The sequence below is a fragment of the Mirounga angustirostris genome, unplaced genomic scaffold, assembly GCF_029215605.1.
Source record: "Mirounga angustirostris isolate CCGP_5_RB_7025 unplaced genomic scaffold, mMirAng1.0.hap1 SCAF_7, whole genome shotgun sequence".
Lineage (NCBI taxonomy): Eukaryota > Metazoa > Chordata > Mammalia > Carnivora > Phocidae > Mirounga > Mirounga angustirostris.
The window spans coordinates 109544219-109558751 of record NW_026991715.1 but is presented as its reverse complement, the minus strand read 5'-3'; the positions used below and the strand labels follow the sequence as shown (position 1 = coordinate 109558751).

The following is a 14533-nucleotide window of genomic DNA, read 5'->3' as shown; positions in this document are numbered from 1 at the left end:
TGGAAATGGAACAGCAGAAGTTGCCAATTAACATGAGTTCCTTTTTTGCATCCCCTAAAGAGGTTAGTCTCTAGGGAGAATTTATAAAAGGCATGATCCCAGGCCCTCTAGGAACTCCTTAGATGCCTCAAATCTCTTGCGGTTGGGGCACGTGTCAATGGTCACTTCATCTAACTCTCTGTCCAGTGCTTGAATCCCTTAAGTGACCTCATCAGTTTCTTTCTGAATACATCCATGTTTGAGGTGCTCACCACTATCCATGGCAGGGTGTTGCACTTTTGGACAGCTCTGTTGAGTCAAAAGGTCTTCCTTTAGTTGAATCAAATCCACCTCCCCATAGCTTCCAAACTTTGGTCCTGGCTAGTGAGTATGCCTAGCCAACCACTGAGTCTGTATTCCTAGGAAATAACCAACCCCTCAGGAAAATGAGACTTTTAACTCATGGGCTAAAAATCTAAGTTTTGGAAAAGCACAAGTGAAAGCCTACTGTAGCAGAAAGGCTAGTAGGTGGACCTGAAAAGCAAGTCAGGTCACAGATTCAGCATGTGAAACAATTGCAGGCAGCCCCTAAAAGTCCAGCTGTACAGACATCAGAAAATGTGTGCAATCTCTACAGAATGGAAAGAAGAGCAGGAGCTGTAGCCTTTGCTTTGTAAGAGTTCACAGTCTTAACAGGAAGATAAGAAGGAATGGAAGCAGTTGGAGAAACCTGGAGCTTTGTCCAGATTTAGCAGGCCTTACATGATGGGCAGCACCAGTCTCTGTGGGAGGTCTTATGGCTGAAGGCCTTGGCTTCTTCCTGGAACTTTCTACTTCAAGCCTCTCCTGTTCATGATTGGATCAAACTTCTTCATGAAGACTCAAGCCAGATTCTTGGAAGGGATGTTGGCTCAGAAACACAGAGAGAGTCTGGGACAGTTCCCCATTATGTGGGAAGAGCAAGAAAAAATGTGAAAAAGAAAACATCTCCCTTCCACATGAGAGAGGCAGCAATTCAACACAACAGGTTAAGGGGGACAGATTGGCGAGGGGGGGCCCATCACCATGACGACAAGCCCAACAATTCTGAAAAATGGATTTTTTGTTTTTCTTTTCACCTGTCATTCTTCTCAGTGCTGTCACTCTTTTCCCTCCTTCCTGGCAGAAGACAAGTTGTGACTTTTTCACTCCCACCAACAAGCTGCCTGGCTTTTGGGAGTATAGCTGCTATGGGATGGGAGGAGAATGGGGTCCTCCAGAAGGGTGCTCAGAAGACTCGGGTTCTATCTTTCCCCTCTCCCTGGTCATAGCTGGGAAGCTTGTAGCTGATGATGCATTAACATGCCTCCCCACCACACTCCTAGCCCTGTCCACACAGAAGAGCCTGGTGGTTTTTTTTTTTTCTTTTGTTCCACACAGAAGAGTTTTATTGGAACTTCTACTAACCATAAATGCTCCAAGGACTCTGAAGAATTACTCTCCAGAAGCAGAATTACAGACCTCCTGAACAACAAACAGGGAGACATTTTGAGTGTTCTGAAAAATAATGCCAAGTGGGAATTTACTTGTTCCGCCAACTCTTGAACCAAGCACTGAACTCATTTTTGCACATAACCCTTATCAGGCCGTTACACGAGAGCAGGAGAAATTCTACCCCTTGGAATAATCATTTCCATTGCTTCCCAAGCCAGAATATGCCTTGCCAAGTGTAACCCATATTCAAGAGCCATCTGCTTTAGCAATACAGGAAGCCACCAAAGGGGTGTGCTTTAGATAATCCTACAGCTCTGCTAGCCAAGGCTGCTTCTGGGGAGGGAAGGCATGCTGCTATTTGCCAGCTGCGGTGCCCAAGCTCAGCCCTGCTGAACCCTGTACAATGCACCAAGTAGAACTAGGGCAGAGCCCACTGATTTAGTCACTAACAAACCCCTTTCCACATACCCAGATTCTAATGGGCAGATGTCAAAGGAGTCCCTGGGGCAAGACAGTTCACTCTTTGTGTGACTCGCCTCCCTCCCCACCTGAAAAAGAGCCCATGCAGAGACCTAAAAGTTATATCCTGTCCTGCACCACCAACTAACCAACCACGGCGTGTATCTGTGCCAGTTGAGGTGTACATTTTAGTTCAATGAAAAACTCGTACCTAAGCAAACAATATAAACAAAGATGTTAGCACCACCATGACATCCGGGGATGAGTATTCTTCCAAGATTTAAAGATATAAATTAAAGATGTTCACTTGCCTGTGTCAAGAATTTTATTGAGCAGTTTCCCCGCTCTCTGAGCTGTTACTACCATCATAACCACCAGTTTCCTTTGGTTGTTCTTACTGCTTGGGAACAGTCCCCAGTCCCCCAGTTTTGAACCCGACTGGAGGTGACAGGATGCAGGGAGAGTCTCAGCAGACTGATGGTCTTTCTCAGGCTCCACAAAGTGAGCTCTGTCCACCAACTCCTAGAGATGGGTACTTGTCCCCCAGCCCTAGGAATTAAGCAATCTGCTCCACGATTCTGCTCATCCACAACCAGTATAAGATCTTTTACCATAGGCAGCAGAGATTTCTAAATTCAGCTACCTGCATTGGCCTGCAGTGTCTTTTAGCAAGCACCTCCAACAGAAAAATGACACCAATTAAACATAATTATTAGGATTTAATAGAGCTAGTTTTCTATCTCAGGGCCATTTTACTGTTCCAAGCCCCCTAGTTTCCTTTGTCCCTAGACTGGGGCTCAGATCAGTAAGTTAAAGGTATACATTGATTGGTCTTTATTATGTGGGCAATGACTGCCTTGTTAAATTGAAATTAAAGGCACATCTAGGGAGAAGTTCATTTTAAGTGCCAACTCAAAAAAACACTCAGAGACATAAATAGGCAAAGCTCAGGCTTTGCACAACAGAAGGGTCAGGGACAGGAACTGAGCTGAAAAGGAAGGTACATGTTTTCTGAAAGAATAGGGTAAGCTCAAGGATGCAGATTTTGAAAGAAGCTGCCCTGAATTTCTTGTGGTGTCTCTTGCCCCAGAACAGGCATTGAGGAGGGAGGAAAATGTAATTATAAATTAAACATAATCAGAGATGCTTTGGAATATTGTTAATACACACACACTTTTCCTAGGGATATTTAGCACTCTGTCAATGAATAAAAAGCCTCTCCAGCTATTTTGAAGGTTAAAAAGGGTAACGGGGTTGAGTGTATGTGTGTAAAAATGCTGTTGTTTGGATGCTCTCTAGCCTTTTGGCTCACTTTGCTCTTTCCCCTCCCCCCTTCCCTCCTCCTCTTCCTAGGACAAGACGAGCGCCCTGAGCCTCAGCAATGTGGCAGGCGTGTTCTACATCCTGATCGGAGGACTTGGACTAGCCATGCTGGTTGCCTTAATCGAGTTCTGCTACAAATCCCGTAGTGAATCCAAGCGGATGAAGGTGGCATCGTCTCCCCAGGCCTTTTTCCTACCCCATCCTGTGATATCACTGGGTTTCCTGGGAGTCCCTGTACTAGAAGCAGGGGCGGGGGGGGGGGGGTAGTGAGAGGAAGTTGAGGTCAGTTTGAGGCAAGGAGCAGAAAGTTGGGATGAGGAAGGTGATAAGAAAGGAGACAGCTATGAGAAAGGAAGGAAGATGGGATGTGTCAGGGTAAACATAGGCCTGGGAAACAACTGCACCAGCCAAAGATGGGGTGGTGAGATTAAAACTTAGGAGTTTAAGTGGACAGTCAACACAGTGTGAGGCAAGAGTGGTTGCTACAAAAGTAGATTCTCCTGAGGCTGCATTAACAGAAGTATAGCTCCCAAAATAGGGGAAGGGATGTCTATCTTCTGCAAGATAGATAATCTTGCCATGCTTGGTGAGTTAGGTCTTTTTTTTTTTTTTTAAAGATTTTATTTATTTATCTGAGACAGACAGAATGAGAGACAGAGAGCATGAGAGGGAGGAGGGTCAGAGGGAGAAGCAGACTCCCTGCCGAGCAGGGAGCCCGATGCGGGACTCGATCCCGGGACTCCAGGATCATGACCTGAGCCAAAGGCAGTCGCTTAACCAACTGAGCCACCCAGGCGCCCGAGTTAGGTCTTTTCTTAGCCACTGTATTTTGATATAGATTTTGGCAAAGAAGATCATGCACAGAGGATAAGCAGATTAGCTAAATGACCCCAAACCACATCAAATATAGTTGAAGCCAAATAACCAGAGAAGAGAAGAATTATGGAGGATAAGAGAGCTTTCTATAAAAATATGAAGACTTTTCAGGTGGAAAAAAAATAGACTAGTTCTGTTGGGTCCCAAAGTGTACAACAAGAACTAATGACTAAAAGCTATAGAGAACAAATGTTAACACAGTGAGATCTACTTTTCTTTCAGAGCTACCACAAAATGGGATGGACTATCCCAATAAAAAGCAAGCATCCCATCACTGGAGGTATACAAGTAGAGGAAGAGTAACTCTTGGGGAAGATAGAGATTCCAGTACTCAAAGGGAGTTTTGAATAAATGACCTTCAAGACCCCTCACATTTCCTCATTTAGCTTCAATAAGAAAATATTTATGCAAGTATGAATTATGTGAGCAATACCATGAGCAAGACATCATGATGAGACAGAGAAGACTGAGTTTCAATCTGTGACCATTGGCACTTTCAACAAAAAAACTGCACAGAAAAATTACTCCATGAAGCAACTTATAGATAGGAAGGTCGATAGGAATACAGAGGAAGAGGGAATTAGAGAAGGCTCCCAGGATGAGGCAAAAATTAAGAGGAAGGACGAGTGGGACTCAGACCAACAAAGGTGGAGAGAAATGCAGTCACTCTGAGCAATGTAACCTAGGGTGTGATGTTGGCTTGACTAGACTAAGAAGATTCACTGGTAGGATTTGCTCTCCTAGAATGGGCCCTAAGAAGTCCATATAAGCTCAGTACACCCACTGTGGAGTCGCAACCACAGCCTCCTACCTAGCCTCTCCCTGCCTTGGGCCAACAGCCCTACACACATCTCCAGGGTCACTCTTGAAGATTGCTGGACATTTGCTTCCCCTGTTTGGAAACTCTGTATTCAGTTCTGTACACAGAAAGTGGGAGTTGGAGGAGGAGGGCCTTCTGTCCTGGCATTCAGACCTTCTGTCCTGGCATTCAACATTTCCACATCATGGCTCCAGCCTACTTTCCCCTCCCAAGCAATCTGCTCTCCTTACATACTATGTACTCTAACCACCCACCTCATGCTTCCCACCGGTGTGCCTTAATGCAGGCTAATCTCTCTCCCTGTCTTCTGCCCATAGAGCCTATTTAAAAGGCAATGTAACTAAGATACAATAACAAGGAACAATTAAGGGATGGTAGTATGATGGTATTTAGCCAGGGGACTTAGGAACACCTCTTTCCTACCCTTAACCAGCTCACCCACTACCAGGTCTTCTCAGAAAGGACAAAGCAGAGCAAAAGCATGGGCCTCAGACCCTAAACCCAGGGTAGACCTCCAAGAAGCTTGGCAAACACAAAAAGGTCTCCTAGAACCTAAACAAAGATTTCTTTGCCTATTCCATCCAAAACATAAACCTAAATATTCTCCTATCTTACCCTCCAAAGTGAGGAAAGGCCACTCTGGAGGCAAAGAGTGGAACAGAAAAAGAGCTAGGTGAGCTACAACATTTACAAACCCCCAAAACTTTCCATGAGAACTGTGACCTAAACCAAGGGCCCAGGACTGGCCCAGTACACATCACAGGAGCTCCTTCTCACGGCTCCCCTAGAGACTGAGTGTCTGAGCATAAACCCTGCCTGTTCCATTTGTTAACTGTGTAATCTGGGACAAGTTCCAGTAACTCTCTGAGCCTCCTTTTCTGTAAAATGGGGCTAGTGGCAGTACATATCTCATAAAATTGTTGTGAGCTTTCTGTGAGAAATGGATATAAAGGGATTGGCAGAATGCCTGCATCATGATAAGCTCTCGATAAATAACAGTACTAACAATGATAACTAGAATTTATAATAATAATATTTCCTATTAGGGACCAGCTACAGTCTTTTTAAGACTTTCCTTTTATTGCCCCTACTTATATGTCCTAGGTTTTTTGAGTTATATAGTTTTTAAGTTCCTGATGGTAAGAAACTATGTCTAATTTCTCTTTGGACATTTGGCACACATAGGGTAACTATTAGTAAAACTAATGTAGAATTGTACCTAGAAGAGAAGATCTCCTCAAGGCTGAGGTGATGCATGGGGGAGAGCTGCTATTTGGGTAAGCAAATAGAACCATCAAGACCACCCAGCCTAGAAGCACAGACAGCATCATCCAAGCTGGTTCTGGCCCCATCTGTGCTCATAAAATCTGATGAGAGCAGACATCCACCAAGCAGGAAGTGCCTGGACTTCTGGCCCTTCCTATGGGATTACCATTCCCACTAATCATGGTCAGTGTCAGGTAATGGTACCAGGGTGGCTAAAGAGTAGGACTGTCTTAAAACTAGACAGATGACTTTCACCACTGAAGTCACAACATTCAGGTTAAGACAAGAATACTTAGAGGAGGCCACTGAGGCAGGTTATAACTTCTTGGGGACATTCGTACCCTTCCCTTTACAAAGATGTTGAATTTCTCAGAAGCCAACACCAGGATCTCTTAGAATCATTCATCCAAGGTCTTCCACCATAATCTTTTATAATTAATTCCATTGGTTGGCACAACTCTGCCCAATTCACCAAGGCTCCTAATAGAATTTTTAATCTTCCAACTGCAGAAAAGATACTTCTACTATCTTTATTAATCAACCCAACCCTTCATTTTTGAAGCTCCATCAACTTCTCTCTTATCCAAAAGAGAAAAGTAGGATACCATTCACCTGCCTCTCAGACTTCACAGCTTTGCAGTTTTCTTTATTATTCTGTAATTAGCCTTCCCCAGAGGCAGTTAACTCTTTACAGACATGCAGCCTCCACCTCACACAGAGGGCCATGTTGACAGTGTCACAGGCCTTTGGTGAGAACTTTCCCTTTTGTTCCTTTCCTTGATCACAATGTTTGGCTAATTTTTAAGGCCTTGAGCCTCTAAACATAGTTCAGGGCCAACCCCTGATTTCTCAACAGTAGTCAGGGAGCCCTTCCCCACTGTTCATGGAAGAGAAAAAAGGGAAAGAAGGGGGTAGAAAAGGGGAAGAAGGAGGGAAAGACGAAAGGAAGGGAAGAAGACATCTTTTTAGTAACTTCCATGTTCAGAGTGCTTTATATACATTATTAAGCCTGTAATGTGTTGTGCTTGCAGTTCTACAGATGAAGAAATAGGGGTTCAGAGAAGCTAAGGAGCTTGTCCTAGGAAGGTCACACAAGCTAGGAGCTGGAGAAACAGGAATTAGACTTCCAATGCAGGAACAGATCATTGTAAGCACCTACTATGTGTCTCCTCCAGCAGCGGCCACAGTGCATAGACAAATAAGATGCAGCCCTATCCTTAGGTTTTCCTGAGGTAGTCGTTGAGGCCATCCATAATAGGTAATCTTTTGCTTGTGTGTTGTCGAGTCCCTTTCCCTTTTGACATGTCACACAAGCAGGGCACACAGCAGGTGTCACAGGGACAGTGGGAAGACACCCTGGAGGCGTTCCTTCCACAAAGACATACTGAACACCACTTCATGCTAGGCATTGCTCAACACTGGGGACACAGTTGGGAACAAAACAGACATAGCTTCTATTCTCAGGAAACTACAAGTGTAATGGGAAGACAGAAAAACAACAACAACAACAACAAATACTTACATGTTCACTGAGGATTTGAACAAAAATACTGGGGCTGTCAAGTCCTGATCAGGGAATGAGGGTTGGGGCAGGTCACAGGGGTTCCCCGGAGAAACTGATGTCTACGTGACTTGAAATGTGGAAGGAATTAACCAGGGGGAAAGAGATGCCTACAAAGGATGCACGTGTGTCAGAGACCCAAAAATTATAACCTTTGCCCAGAAACGGGAAGAAGTCCAGGGTGACCAGAGCACAGGAAGACTGCAGGAAGAACATGAGAGCTGGGGACTCAGAGAGGGACTTCAGACAACTTTTCCAATGAGTAGAATCTGAATGGTCATATAGTAGCAAAAATATATAACCTAAGACACAGTCCAGACTGAAGTCTCAGATCCTCAGTGCCTCTCCTCTACCTGGGGGAAAAAGACCAGAACTGAGTCCTTAGCTGATATTAAAGATAACCAGCGTCTTTATTATTGCCCACTTTGCTCCCTGTAGAAAATAACTGTATGTATGACATGAGCTGTGGTTAAGCCATAGCAGCTGAGGCTTTGTGCATTTCCATAGAATTATCAAGCAGCTGAGAGACTTGGTAATGCAGGGGTGCATCCTCCACAGTAGGCAGTCACTCTGGCTCTTAGCATACATGCTAGTAGGAGGTCATCACTGCAGTTTGAGCTTTTATTATGGTGTTCTAGGATGGGCAGAGGCTGGGGATACTTTCCTTGGAAAAGCAAGTGGCTGAGAAGTTAGGATATAATCACAGTTAGAGAAATGAGTCTCTGAAGAGGCAACTTGAGGTTGGACTTTACACTCACACTTTTCTCCCTGAACATCAGCTTCAGACACACCTGAAAGGATGAACTTTAAGAATGGCTGGTATGTCAAGGATGGATGAGGGAGAACTGCATTTCCCAGAGGCAAGGGGAGGAATAATATGAGCTTATGAGAGCTTAGCTACAGGGGGTATAGTTAGGAGGTCATCCACTTTGACATTAAGGGACTGATAACTCTAACCTTAAGTCAGTCAGTCATAAGTCCTCAGTTTCTCTGTAAAGTGAAGGATATAAACTAGATCAGTGTATTTCAACCTTGCTTGCATATTAGAATCACCTAAAGAGTTTTCAAAAATCCAGATGTCCAGGCCACACACCACACTTAGTAAGTCAACATCTTGGAGGGTATGTCTCAGGCATCAGTATTTTTTCCCCAAAACTCCCCAGATAACTCCAATGTGCAGTCAAATTTGGGAACTAATGATCTAGTCATTTTTAGCATTGCTTTGCACTCCCAAGTTTTGACTCTATTCATCTCTTTTCCTGAGATCCCATAATGTATTAGAAAGGAAGCCAGTAAGCAGGTAGCACTCACTGTAGATGGGAAGATGGAGTCATTGACCACAGAGAAGCCCCCAGCTTCCTGGAAAACCACTCCCAAGTGGTATGGATTTGGAGGGTTTTAGCTACAGGCCTGGTTAAGTTATCTCAGACTTTGGTAGGCACCAATATTGACTATACCGCCAATCTTCTCCTTTAAGATGAATTCCTCAATACCACCAATTTCAATGGAATATTACGGGAATATATGAGACCTTTTGAAAAACAAAGCCCAAGATGATCTGTGTGAGCTTTAAACTTTATTTTTTAATTAAAGGGATGTAGCAGAAAAAAATCATAGAAGATAAACATTCCAGGCTAATCCATAGAAGGTTCCATACTTCCCTCACACACAAGTGAGAACAAGCAACCATTAATTTCTTGGGTATTCTTTTCACATTTCCCCCATAAAGCATCACAGTAGTATTTATTTGGCCTTAACTTAGAAGAATGCAATCAAGGTCACACTTCTTCTTGAGTGGAGGATAATCAAAATAAATCAAAGAACAGAAGAAAGAAAGAAAGAAAGAAAGAAAGAAAGAAAGAAGGAAGGAAGGAAGGAAGGAAGGAAGGAAGGAAGGAAGGAAGGAAGGAAGGAAGGAAGGAAGGAAGAAAGAAAGAAAGAAAGAAAGAAAGAAAGAAAGAAAGAAAGAAAGAAAGAAAGAAAGAAAGAAAGAAAGAAAGAAAGAAAGAAGTTTAAGAAGGCAGAACCAGTATGGGTAGAGCAACCTTTGGAGCAAATTTGTCTGAATCAGGAATTTTAAAAAGAACAAACACTTAAAAATATTGTCAGAATTGCCAGAATTAAGAGGAGACTCTCAGCATAATATAGTAGAAACAAAAATTAGGCCAAACTGCTGTTTATGTCTGTCTGGCCACCAGAGATTGACTGACTTCTCTGATGGCTAGAATCATGGCAATATGCAGAGGAGAAAGCTCATAAACTTTTTGAGAAGGGTCCTAGGTGGTTGACTTTTTTTTAGACAAGTTTAAGAATATCTATTAAACACCTAACTATATAGTGGACACTATGGGAGACTGCTGCGGACTGGGAAGAAATGAACCTTGCCCTCCTCCAGACATAGCAGAAGCAGAACCATTACAAAAGCATGTATAATGTAGGAGTACTAGACTGGGCGGGGGAGGGGGGCCAAATACTTGCTGGTACAGTGTAGGACGGCTTCAAGAAGGAGGTGAGAACAGAATGAGCCTTGAAGGATCGGTAGGATTGGTCTCAGAAAACTCTCAACTTACACATAATTCTTCTTTATGTTGATTCCCAAGAAACCAACCCCCACTTCAAAAATTCTATGGTATCTCTTAATGGGAGGTTAGAAGTGACAGGAAGAGAGGAGGGTTTGGATTTCATGTCATGAAGCTTCTTTCTCCAAAGGAACTCAGAACAGAACCCTTACTCTTATCTAATAAGATATGGTTCTAATTCCAGGTTGTGGTTTTGAACAGTCCACTTCACCCATCTGATCCCAGGGTGATACTGGAATCCTTTTCATATCCAGAATTCCAATATTCTGGAAATCACAAGTAGAGCTGATTTGATGTGTCAGTCTGGAAGTCAGGTTATACATACTGGTGGGAAACAGCTGACATGCAGATAATAATCTTTGGAATGTATTCTCATTTTCTTTAGCCCATGCTTCTTTCCAATTACATTTTGACTATTATTGAAATAAGTCCTACATTCCCATAACACAGGCTACTAGAGGTAGGATAGGATTTTTCCTGAAGTAAATCAGGGGTAGTTTTAAATTTTAACTCAACAACAACACACTCCTTTAAAAAAAATTTCAAATAATTTTTCATGCACTAGCACTGTTCTTGCTAATAGAAGTCTGCAGGTGTATAGATAATTACATTTTACAAACATGGAAAATTAAAAATCTAGAGAGGTAAGGAGACATGCACAAGGTCATACAACTAGTTGATGTCAGAACCAAAACTAAAATCCCAAGTTTCCCAAACCCCTTTCCACAACTTTTCTACTTGGTCATGTTGCTACATTTATTATCATTAATACTACCATGGAAATATTCCATCTTTAGAAATCACAGAATATAAGAGCTAGAAAGGATCTTAGTGACCACCCAGTCCAACACACCTCATTGCACAGAGAGCACAAGAGGTCCAGAAAGGAGATTAGACTTGTCCAGAGCCACACAGCAGTTTTGTGTGTTTGTGGGAGGCCAAGGTTAGCATTCCAGATAAGGAAAAAAGTTGGATGGGGAGGAGGGATGGGGTGAGATTTTAAGGCCAGCATTGACTCATTCTCCTTGCCAATCACTGCCAAGGACCTGGGGAAGAACCCCCGGTCCTCCTGAAAAGGGTTTCTGTTTGATCCCACAGCAATCCATCAATGAAGCCATACGGACATCGACGCTCCCACGTAACAGTGGGGCAGGAACCAGCGGTGGCGGTAGTGGAGAAAATGGCCGTGTAGTCAGCCACGACTTCCCCAAGTCCATGCAGTCGATTCCCTGCATGAGCCACAGTTCAGGGATGCCCTTGGGAGCCACGGGATTGTAACTGGAGCAGATGGAGACCCCTTGGGGAGCATACTCAAGCTCCCCCAGTTCCATCCCAAACCCTTCAGTGCCAAAAACAATAAAATGAAATGCAACCGCCACCAACCACCATGACCACAAGGAAGATGATTCAACAGAATGTCCTGAAGAATTGAAAAATCATTTTGCCATCCCTTTTCCTTTTTTGATGTTCTTTCACACTTTTCCGTTTGCTAAGTGAGGATGATAAACAACAATGCACCGCAATAAGGGGAGAATAACCCTGTCTAATAGAGCCTGTGTCTCTGAAATGGAGTCACAGGAACATTAATGAGGAAACTGTACCGTTTTCTTTTATTCGGTTGTTAATATGTCTTAGTGTGTGCGATATTTTTTTTCTTACTAACATCCATGGTTTGCAGGTTCTGTTAGGCCCCTTCCTTCTCCTGGCTTCTTACTCCCAACTCCCTACCCATGTCTCTTCAGTTTTCAGATTGGAGATTAAAGATTCGTTCTACCATACAAGCAAGCAAAAGGGAAAAAGCAACCTTCAAACTAGTTCACCATTGGAGCTCTCTAAGTTACTCTCCATTCCTCAGCCCCAAGCCATGGATGAGGATGGATGTTGTTGAAGAAGTGGACTGCCTTCCCCAGGAAGGGCACTTCCTAGGCACTGATATAGCTGAGGACATGTGCAAAAAGCAATTCAGACCAAGGGTGGTGGAGAGGGCAAAGGCAGGTGTGCAGTCAGAGGAGGACTCAAGAAGTTATTGCTGGAGGCTCATAGAAAGCTTCCTTTAATGTGTAACAGCCATCCCATAGGCTTAGGTGGAATGGTATGTGTCTTCACAGAGTCAACCTCAGCCTGAGAATTGTGTCTTTCTGCTATGCTCAAGCCCAAAGGCACTCTGGTGGCTGAATTGTCCTCCTGAACCAAGTACAGCCTTGGGAATAGTTGACAGCCAGGGAGATATTGCCCATGATTCTCATTTTTCATTTGCTTGACATCTGAGCAGGAACCCCACTGTGGAGTAGACTCTCTCTTCAGAGCCTCTGATATGGGGGGAAATGCTATGCAAACTAAGTGCAAAATAAAGGATGGAAGAATTTTGGAAGAGGAAGCATCATGGAAGCCCACAAGCAAGAGAACCTTTCATGGTGTGCCCTGCCCTAGGATTAAGAGACCAAATATGAAGCTTAGGGTTTTGCTGACCTGGAGAACTTGGATTTTTATGTCCATTTAAAAGTGTTGTTTTAGCATGTGGCCAGGTAACATTCTGTCACTTTAGAAAGTAAAATGCCCAAGGATGAATAACTTTAAGGAAGATAGGGAGATGAATTAAGTTGATAATGACATTAGGGGACCTTAAGATCACTGACCCCAACTTCCAAGAAGGCTGACCTTCCCCCTGGCTAAGACAGAATGAGGATGTATTTTTCCAATGTCCAGACTCAATATGCCCATGATTGTAACTATAAAGCTGAACTAAAGCAAGACTGGAGAAGTGACAGGGTTCATGGAGAGAAGCCCAGGCTGACTGCAACTTTAGTTGGGAGCAGGGTTCCTGGCACATAGCTTTCTTGGAGATCCCAGCTCTCATTCTTGGTGCAATTGGCTTCCTGCTGTCCAGCAGCCACTCTCCTAGGTGCATGATTCAGTGTGTGCCATGTGTCTTTAGCTTTTATTGGTGACCATGTTCTAGCTTGTTTCCTTACCCCCTACTTCTATCTAGTCTTCTCTGCTAGGGGTTATCATTAGCAACTGACAAACTAAAGGTTTGGGAGCCTACCGACAAGTAAGTGCAGAATGACTGGCTTCATCAGTGGATTATCTCTGGACACCCACCATCTCTATGTGTCTCCCATTCTCCTAATATCAACCATAGCAAAGAACCATCCCCAAATCAAACTCTTCACTCTTTCAACTCAAGTGCTGTCCAGTCTCTCACGCATCAGTGTGGGCATGGTACGTGAAGTAGGACCATCAAGATGGATTTATACTTTTCACCAGCTGATGTCCTCCCCATCCCCTGCCCTCCCACCAGATATTTTTTCATCCCTTAGCCTACCACTGCAGAATCTGATATGACCCACCATTAGAGAGTGCATTTCAGAGGAGTTGGAAATAATCCTATTACCATCAACATGCTTCAAAGACTTTTTGCCTTTGGTAGGATGCCTCTCCAGCCACTGAGCTCACCAGTAACATGATCTGAGAGGGAGAGATCATCTAAGCTAACAATGAGGGTCTATGTTGTATGGGGGTCCAAGACTCCAGAGGAGGAAGCGTTTTGTCAATGGAGGGGTGACGGGGAAAACAATAGTGAGAAAAAAGTTAACTTGTATTATGTATTTTTACTACACTTTTCTTAAAAATAGAGCAATGGGAAAACTCTGAAAGAGATTGACATTTTTCTCAACAGGAATCCATACTTAACAGTTCTGGCTTTCATTAAATTTTGCTCTTTGGTACCTGGGCCTTTTATTTAACATCTATATTTGTTTTAATTCTCTTAGCAGATGTGTGAAAGGATTTCTGCTTGATCAAACACTAAATATTTTGGTTCCTGTTTTTCTTTCAAGTAGCCAGGGTTTTTTTTTTTCTTTTGGTATTTGCATAAAATGAAAATATCACCGAGAATTAAATCACTGTGGATCCATTACCTACTTTTCATATTTGTCCATTCCATTTTTGTGCCATTTCTGAAGCCAGAGCTCTAGAGGTTACATTACTTTCTTATTGCTGAACCTAAGACTAGTACATTTTTAATGGTAACCACCATTCCTTATTCACAAACAGCTCTCAAACAAGTCATTTCAGCTGAACTAGTTCACTCTGAGTTACGCATTCAAATAGGATAACCAAAAAAAAAAAAAGACCAAGTGATAATGGTTTCCAAGAGCCACTGTTCCAACTACATTGGGGGCAGGGTTTGACATA

The 14533-nt window shown here is 43.3% G+C and overlaps 1 protein-coding gene across 4 annotated transcripts in view; it reads left to right on the top strand.

The window, feature by feature from the left end:
• The window catches only part of GRIA1 (glutamate ionotropic receptor AMPA type subunit 1), a 296889-nt gene extending 285176 nt beyond the window's left edge, over positions 1-11713 (top strand). For all 4 annotated transcript variants that reach the window (XM_045887676.2, XM_045887659.2, XM_045887668.2 and 1 more), the window contains 2 exons: positions 3265-3399; positions 11414-11713. In XM_045887676.2, the coding sequence (XP_045743632.1) occupies positions 3265-3399; positions 11414-11614 (336 nt within the window). In that variant the 3' untranslated portion in view covers positions 11615-11713. The remainder of the gene's footprint in view (positions 1-3264; positions 3400-11413) is intronic.
• Positions 11714-14533: the final 2820 nt, after the last annotated feature.